Below are 9352 nucleotides of genomic sequence, written 5' to 3'. Positions count from 1 at the left end.
GTATTTGTTGATTGTTGTTGTAAGGAACCTTTATAAGTAGGTCCTCATTCTGTTTCATTTACTAATTCTTTTACAAGAACTTATTAACTGAAAACTTTATATTGATACTTTAAAAACATTAAATTAACTTCAACTTCACTAATACAGTGTGCATTAGTGAATATTATAATAACAACATATTGAAATTCTTTAAAGTTAGTAATCATAACAAATTATGATGAAGTAATTAATAAACTTCGAACATATTTATAAGTTTCGATTCTCGATGACTTATTATAAAACCATCGAGATTATAATCGAAGTTCTCAATATATACTTTTCGTTCTCAATATATACTTTTAATATCTTAGACAAAAATAAAATAAAGTATACATATTAAGAGTCGCTAGTTGATATTTAAGCGAGGAAAAGAAACGTCTCGAAATCAAATATCAAGTGACGAAGGCAAGATAAAAAGCATCAAAACCTGCTTGTATATCACTTAAAAATTGTAGATGTTTCTGATAATAGTCTGTTAACTACCATCTTCCTTTTCTGGAACAATCAAGCATGTTTTGATGTTTACGATTCCGCCTTCTTCACAAGTGATTCGTGAGATTTCTATGACGTTTCAGGATTTTGCTATCCTAAATATTAATATGCGACCCCTAAAATGCGTAATTTTTTTGCAAGAAGTCAAAAATCTAGGTTAAGGTCTGTGGCAACGAAAGATCTTGTGTTTGCAAGTCCAATCCAGCAATTACAGATATAAATGATGATCTCTCCAATATTGACAAATAACAAAATATTATAAAAATTGAAGTGGCAACACAAAATTTGAATGCATGTGTGAAAATAGAAACATCAGTTTTGTTTTTAATACACAGAAATGCACAATTCTTTAAGATGATATCCGGTTATTATTAATGAACACATGAGTGGCTTACTGAATCAGATCATGATAAAAATTAGTTTCTCTCAAAAAAATGGCATGTATTTTTAGAAATCATGCAAGATTAGCGGTAACTGTTACAAAACACAGACATATCAAGCAAGTAATTTCCTCGTGTCTCTTTTTTTTAAAAAAAAAACGAAGTCTCACATATTTTTTTTTATCACAGTATATAGCACAGGATGATATTTTCTATCATAAATATTAAATTCTAGTAACAAAATTTTCCCAACATTCGTATAATTTCACAGTCACAGTTTAAAAATTATCGTGATATCTTCTTCTGTGCAAAAGAACTTGATATTCGTGCCTGAATTTACTGCTGCATTTGTGGCAACAATACTTTTTTAGAAAATGGTGCCAGAATAGGTGCCGAACAAAATTAATGTTGGTTTTGAAGATCAATGAATGCGCATGGTTTAGTTTGCAACGCCTTACAAACAAGTTTGCACGTTTGAGCAACTTCTTCCGGAACTGATATTTGAACAGTTTTGGCGCTTTTCCGCGTTTAGTTCGTTTCTTTTTATCACAGACATTTTTCCTTTTACGAACGCGTGTCTGTTTTGAGATCATATTGGTATTTAAAAGCTTTCTAGGAAAAGTTTGCTTCCTAGATTTCCGTCCACGATTGCCATTATCTTGAGCAATCACTAAATCATCAACAGTCATCTGCAAAGCTTGTGGAATGGATACAGCTACTTTAGACATTGCTGCGTTGCAGTGGGCGTAAGGTCTAATGCCACTTGAACGTTTAGAATAAGGATTGTGATGAAGATATGGTTTGACTTCTTCTTCTGATTGGTCCTTGTTTGCTTTCAGAAGCAACTCTAAACTCTCATTGCTGTTGGCGTATTTTGGATCCAAGCTTCTTTTGATTACTTTGCAACGATTGCAAGATTTGGAATGGTGACATTTTCTGTAATGTCTTATAAATGGAATTCTCTCGCAGCAGATTTGCCCACAATGCGGGCATCTCTTCAAAGAGTCATTATGTTCGGTCTCCACATGCTTCTCGAGGGTGGAGTCGCAGACAGTTTTAAAGGCACATTGTGGACCAGCTCTGCAATGGAGAACTTCTCCAGTGTGGTATCGCATGTGTTCGATGATAGTTCGTTGCTTGTCACTGTTGAAATTGCAAATGGCGCAGGAGAATTTCTTTGTTTTAACAACAGCTTGGTCTTTTTTCGAGGAACTGGTAGTTTCCTTCAGATCCTCTCGGTGATAAAGCTCTGTGTGGATTTGCAAGGAGGACGAATTGGCAAACTCACAGCCACAATGCCAGCAGACGATATCCTGATCATTGTTATCACTGGTTAAGTCAGTAACTCCACTGTCGCTAGCTGCAAAACAAAACATGCTAATTAATTTCTAGTCTAACCGAATGAATGGCTTCTTTGTCATGCCTTAAAATATCACGATAAAATTACCAAATTTTATCATACATAATAAGTTATATCATATAGTATAAAGTCATATTTTGTTTTTAATTTCACCAAAATTATTACCAAAGAGCTTCGTTAAGAATGACGGAGCTTCTTGGTGTTCCCATAGAGCCAGAAAAACGGTAAATTTTACCATGTTATGTTAGTTTTGACCATACTTTTTTTTATTCATGTAGCCTTAAGGTAAGACGGTAAAAATTCTGTATAAATTCTATGAAGAATAATTTCCGTAAAAAGGAAATTAACTTCGGTTTATCTAAGAGTTTAACATTAAAAACATTCAAAACTACAAAGTTAATTATTCTTGTCGAATTTACTCACATTTAAATAACATTTATAATCAACATAAAATAGGGTTCTCAAGTGATTGGGTAAAAAAAAGTAAAAAAGCGTTAAACATTTAATAAAACGGACTTTTTTCAATTTTCTTGTAGCAAATACCATAACTGTTAAGGTCTGTCTATAATTAGAAAAAGTGCAAAAACTAAAATATTGGCTAAAAGAATAATAACTCTTGAAAGTGAAGATACTCTATCAACTCGTTGCTTGATAAGTGAGAAAGAAATAATTTCTTTCTCACTTATCAAGTAAAATCGGGTAAAATTTCTGAGTTTTTTCGAACCCTGCTTCATAACTAGCCCATTTTGTTAGAGGTTTACAGAGCATTAAATACTCAAAGGCATTATTAAAATCTATAATAAATAACAGCATAATATAATATCATATAACATCGATTAAAATAATATCTGTCATAATAACATGAAGGCTACTAAAATCTGAGCAAAAATTAACCAGGTCAGTTGCATCAAAAATTAAATTAAAATTAACAAAAGCTGGTTTGAATGTGGGTTGCAAATGTAGAATAAATAATGAGAACAGTTTAAAAAGTTAATAATGTAAAAATTATTTCTTATTGTTTATACAATATTTCACAAAAAAACGTTATAATTTGTTTTTTTAGAAACACATAGAATTTATGAATGGCCTTTGAATACTTACAGCTCTGAACAGGTGACGCAAGCTCTAATTTGCTTTCTACTTTGCCATTTGTGGCAGCTTTTCCATCACCATTCACCAAGACATCTGGCAACTTTTCCCTGAAACTATTCATTCCGTTTGTTCCAAATGCTTGGGAAGAAGGGAAACAATACGATATGCTGTTATGCAAGGGCATTAAGCTGACAGAACCCTTCAGGTCCAAGGCCATGCGGTGATCAAAAAGTTTGGCGGTTTCTGGGAGAACAAAAGGTGTGATGGGTGGAATTTCTGATGGTCCAGGTGGATCTAAATTGGCTTCGATATTGGCGTCATCACTTTCGATCAGACTATCTTCAGAAATTTTTTCGATGTTTGAGCCCTCTCTTATCTCCACACTAGGAGAGAAAAAAAGATCAATAAATGCAAGAATTTAAAAACTGCTAATATATTTTGGTGAACTAACAAAAACACTCATCAAATAAAATGGAAATTGAATAATAATTGAAAATAATTAACAAAGCAAACTTAATTCTATGTACATATTTAATACAGACATATTTAAATGGATATACAGCCGAACCTCATTCCGTTTTCTGTTATGTACCGTCTTGTTTTAACGGCCACAACACAAATGCTTTTCTTATATTGTTAATAATGCCCGTTTAGATTGTTTTTAAAACTAGAGAATTCCCACGTCTATAATGCCCGCTTAGATTGCTTTTAAAACTAGAGAATTCCCGCGTCTATAATGCCCGTTTCGATTGTTTTTAAAACTAGAGAATTCCCACGTCTATAATGCCCGTTTAGATTGCTTTTAAGACTAGAGAATTCCGACGTCTATAATGCCCGTTTACATTGTTTTTAAAACTAGAGAATTCCCACGTCTATAATGCCCGTTTAGATCGTTTTTAAAACTAGAGAATTCCCACGTCTATAATGCCCGTTCAGATCGTTTTTAAAACTAGAGAATTCCCACGTCTATATGCCCGCTTAGATTGTTTTTAAAACTAGAGAATTCCCACGTCTATAATGCCCGTTTAGATTGTTTTCAAAACCAGAGAATTACCACCTATATAATGCCCGTTTAGATTGTTTTTAAAAGTAGAGAATTCCCTCGTCTATAATGCCCGCTTAGATTGTTTTTAAAACTAGAGAATTCCCACGTCTATAATGCCCGTTTAGATCGTTTTTAAAACTAGAGAATTCCCACGTCTATATGCCCGCTTAGATTGTTTTTAAAACTAGAGAATTCCCACGTCTATAATGCCCGTTTAGATTGTTTTCAAAACCAGAGAATTACCACCTATATAATGCCCGTTTAGATTGTTTTTAAAACTAGAGAATTCCCACGTCTATCGTACAAAAATTTGTTTTAGGATGTTTTTTCTTTCGCTCTGGGAGGTGGGAGAAGAAAAAAAAGCAACTCTTGATGCAAAATTATGAAGAAAATAAGGATTTGTAACAGTTTTATGAAAATGTTTAAACTTGTGGCATCGTCGGTTCAAGAAATGGTTGCAAAAGCTAAAGAAGGCGAAACGCAACCACAACCGGTGCAAACATTTTAGAAGGTATTTGAAACAATGAGCAAGACTATGTATTAATCAGAGTGTACAGAAAATGACAGCAAAGTGTTACAACCGTCAAAAATTTTATTTTTGTGCTGAGGGAAAAAAAAGAGTGTATTGAAACCAAAATTTTCAACTATTTTAAATAAATAAATGTAGTCAATTCTTATACATCAAAAGTATTTTGCATTACGGACATAATTCTTTCAACAAAATTTTCAAATCCATTACTTTTAATAAATCTTCAAGTCAGTGCTTAATGTTTTATGTTGATCGCATTCATCGTTTTCCCGTACCTATCGTTCGAAATGAATGTTCCCTTGAGGAACGATCGATTTAGGGACGACTATATTTGTATTCACGTACATCTTTAAATATAAGTAGAACAAGATTCCACTAGCTATATAACTTTTAAAAAGTGGTAAGGAAAAAGTATATAAATTCGATAGCTTAATATATTTGTGACAACCATCATAAGTCATTTTTCAAGTAGAATATATTTATAGGAAAGTTCTATCCTATTAGAATTTGAACTTTAAAGTGGTATATTAAAAAGAAAAATTCTGCTATCATCAACGAAAACTTTATACCACTGTTAAATACTTCTAAGTTCCTTTTTTAACATTGTAGCAGTGATCCCCAACGCCCTTTTTACGGACCGATACCGGTCCGGGGATCAAATTATACCGGACAGCCCATAGAACATTAAATTATTTATATTTCATTTACAGCGGTGTATTTTTCTCAGGTCTATGCATTCTATGGACGAGAGGTTAACTGGAATCTGAGATGAAACTTAATCTGAGATAAACTTAGAATTAAGTTTCGTTCCTTAATCAGCACCTATAACATACATGTAACTGCACTAGTATTTTGCTTTGAAGGCGTGTTTAAATACAATTAATTAAACCATCTAAAATGCAAGTAATCAACGTCCTTCTTTCAGTGGACCACGGTTAAATTATCAAACATGATCAAACATGTATCCCGCGGCTATAAAGAGGTTGGGAAGAAGTGACTTATAGCATGAGAATATAATAAGATTTGCCCAAAAGTTTAAAGTTTATAACTGCCTAATCGGAAAAGTGGTCATCTTTTTCGTGTTAACACAATCATGGTTACTTACAATATCAAGGGACTTGCTAGAACACTGCTAAAAAGCTGTCTAAACATTAATAATAGTCCTAACAATCAATTCTGTATTACGGTAACTTATAACTACTTAAATATTTATTTTAAGATAAGTTTTGATGCACATAAATTGTGTATAGCAATTAATAACTATCACAAAGATTTGATACCAATTTGACAAATATTTGAAATATATACGGATAAATACGCAAATAATCATTTAATGTGATATACAAATTTTAAGATGACGCTATTTAAACTCACCAACATTCTTTGACATGAAGATCAAAATCAAAGGCGACATCAGTGACAAACTTGCATTTAGTACAGATCAACTTTTTATGTGCTCTATATCCATGCGTGAAGAGTCTCTCAGCTTTACCTGCTTTAAAATCACATATGGGACATTCGAAATTCTTCAAATGAACATTCATGTGTCGTCTGAGGCACCAACTATCCACTCCTTCCCATTCACAGTAGGGACATTGAAATGTCTTCAACTGTTTCGTTGAAGCAGTCTGTACCGAATCCACAACCGGCGAAGATGTTCTCTGACTTAAATCCATCACTTCATTCTTCATTTTGATATCGTTATCATTAGATATAAGTTTATCAACACTAAAATTGTTCGACAGTCCATTCGTTCCATTGCTGGTGGTGTTCGTTGGAGAGCTCGTATTCCCTGCAGATGAAGACATCCTCGGAGGTCTACGCCTTACTAAGCTAATATCATAAGGATGTCCTCGATGTATCCTCAGAAAATGCTTTTTCACGTGATCTGCACGATTGAATAGCTTAAAACATATATAACAGTGGTAAGGCTTGTCCTCTTTGTGTATGTTTTCGTGTCTCAAATAAAGATCTCGTCTGTCTGTCGTGTAGGGGCATTTCGGACAGATGAACTTCTTGTCACATAATTCAGGATCGAGTCTTTCCCTACCTTGACTATCAACAGTGGTCTTAAGGTTGGTCAAAAGCTGGAAAATTTCTTCAAGAAGAGGCTGGCCTTTCCATAAAGAGGGCGGGGCATTGGGCACGCCATGATGTTTAGCCATGTGCATTCGTACACAGCGAGACCATGTGCTGCTGTATGGGCAATGTAAGCACTGGAATACCTTTGCACTTGTGTGAGTGCCAAGGTAATGTTCAGCTATTCTTGAGAGGAATCCAACTGCATTGCACACCACGCATCGAAACATTTTAGTGTCTGGATTGTAACTGGCAACAGTGGAATTGTCCCAGCTGAGTTTCTGTTTCCCGAGAATCCAGGTGGCATTTTTAGATGATCCATTCAAAATCTGATGGAGAAAAAATGAATATAAAATGTCATCGAATTATTTTAGTTTTATAATTCCATGAAGAAACACAAAAATATTTTTTTAATAAATTATCATCTTGGTTGCATTGTAATTTATGGAATAAAAAAAATATATATCAATCTCTAGAGAAAAAGTCTTATTTGACTATACTACATTAATTACGTCTTAAAGTTTCGCAGATATTAGTGGATGAAGGTTTTAAGATCGTCATTGAGTTTTTACAGAGTGGAGGAAGGTTCCGAGATCCCCATTTATTTTAACCCCATCCAGAAGACAAGGGAATCCTGCACCTGTATTGGGAGAAATTTGCCTCCGTGGAGGACATTTTTGATGGAACTATCCTTCACATGGCGAGGAAGACCACGAGAACCTCCAACGGTTAGCCTGACGGCAAGGGGACTCTAACCCATGATCCGTCTACCACTTAGGATATTTCACGTCAGCACTGCGGTCAGTGCAAGTCGGATGCGAAATTCGTATCGACCAGTCATCGCCGGGATCGAACCCCGGTTCAACTCATTGGAAGGCGAACGCTCTATCCTCTGAGCCATCGCGGCTCTATTACGTAAGGCTCGTGGCTATTTCTCATTCGCTCAACTCGAGCAGATGGTCCGAAGAAATAAAATCTCCTTCGACAGCGTGGCTGCGACAAAAACACGGATTATCACCTTGCTTCCCGCAAACTATAATTTTTTATTTTCCTTGGTGTCAGAGCATCGAAAAACACGGTTAAGAAAATGGGCCGAGGAGACCTGCAGTTATCAAAAACTGTGAGCTGAAACTCCAAGCGCCTCAACTCCAAGCGTCTTCTACAGTACTTCACTTTTACTTTTTATAAAGTACTATGTGAAGTAAAAATGATAATGGGCCGAGGAGACCTGCAGTTATCAAAAACTGTGAACTGAAACTCAAAGCGCCTCAACTCCAAGCGTCTTCTATAGTACTTCACTTTTACTTTTTACAAAGTAGTACTATGTAAAGTAAAAATGATAATGGGCCGAGGAAACCTGCAGTTATCAAAAACTGTGAGCTGAAACTCAAAGCGCCTCGACTCCAAGCGTCTTCTATAGTACTTCACTTTTACTTTTTATAAAGTACCATGTAAAGTAAAAATGATAATGGGCCGAGGAGACGTGCAGTTATCAAAAACTGTGAGCTGAAACTCAAAGCGCCTCGACTCCAAGCGTCTTCTATAGTACTTCACTTTTACTTTTTATAAAGTACTGTGTAAAGTAAAAATACGGAAAAAGTATATTACTATAGGAAGTCGAAGTACTATGTAAAGTAAAAGTATAGAAAAGTTACCGGTAAAGGAGCTGTTGGGTCAGTTGGCGAAGGTGACTTAGGTGATGTGGATGCGGGAGGAGTTGGTGGTTTTTCTTGCTTGATGGCGAAGTTCAATGGCAAATCAGGATCTGGTGGTTCGCATTTCATGTCTTTGTACACCTGATACCTGGCGGATTCACTAAGGGTTGGATACACGAAACCATCAGGATGGAGGGTCGGTTTCATGAAGAAACTTCCATGCTTAAGAAGATAATCGTTGGAAAAGGTGGGATGAAAACTACCATACTTGGCAGTCATAAATGCCTCACTGTGCGTCATCAGGAATTTAAGAAAAAATTAGCAGTTCAACATCATGCTTCTGATCTGGAAAAAAAAGAATAAATATTCGTAATTTAAAATTGTACGAAATATAACTGTCCATCAAAATCCAACGTATGGATATAAAATGTACAACATGCATGAGTTTAGAATTAGTACACGAAAAAGCTTGAAATGCATTGATATAGGATTCGCATAGGTTTAAAATGCATTGGACATGTTTATTGTTTTATATTTTGTGCATAAGACAAATCCATAAAAAGCTGTGATATAAGAATTTTGCCAACTATTGCAGATATCTATTGATGATCACTATCACTGATAAATCATACGAATTTGTAAGGGAAAAATTGTTCGCGAAAACAAAAAAATCAGAGAAAT

General features: G+C 34.8%; 1 protein-coding gene across 2 annotated transcripts in view; it reads right to left on the bottom strand.

The window, feature by feature from the left end:
- Window positions 1–674: 674 nt before the first annotated feature.
- Window positions 675–9352, bottom strand: part of LOC107443229 (uncharacterized) — a 117384-nt gene continuing 108706 nt past the window's right edge. For both annotated transcript variants that reach the window (XM_043048580.3, XM_043048581.3), the window contains exons 4-7: window positions 8672–9016; window positions 6312–7345; window positions 3373–3746; window positions 675–2271 (exon numbers count right to left, since the gene is read on the bottom strand). In XM_043048580.3, coding sequence (XP_042904514.1) covers window positions 1190–2271; window positions 3373–3746; window positions 6312–7345; window positions 8672–8971 — 2790 coding nt within the window. In that variant the 5' untranslated portion in view covers window positions 8972–9016 and the 3' untranslated portion in view covers window positions 675–1189. The remainder of the gene's footprint in view (window positions 2272–3372; window positions 3747–6311; window positions 7346–8671; window positions 9017–9352) is intronic.

Source organism: Parasteatoda tepidariorum, chromosome 4 (genome assembly GCF_982258835.1).
Source record: "Parasteatoda tepidariorum strain Cologne lab strain chromosome 4, Ptep-v5.0, whole genome shotgun sequence".
Classification (NCBI taxonomy): Eukaryota; Metazoa; Arthropoda; class Arachnida; order Araneae; family Theridiidae; genus Parasteatoda; species Parasteatoda tepidariorum.
Note: the sequence above shows the minus strand (reverse complement) of the source record. Positions and strands in the feature narration are given on the sequence as shown.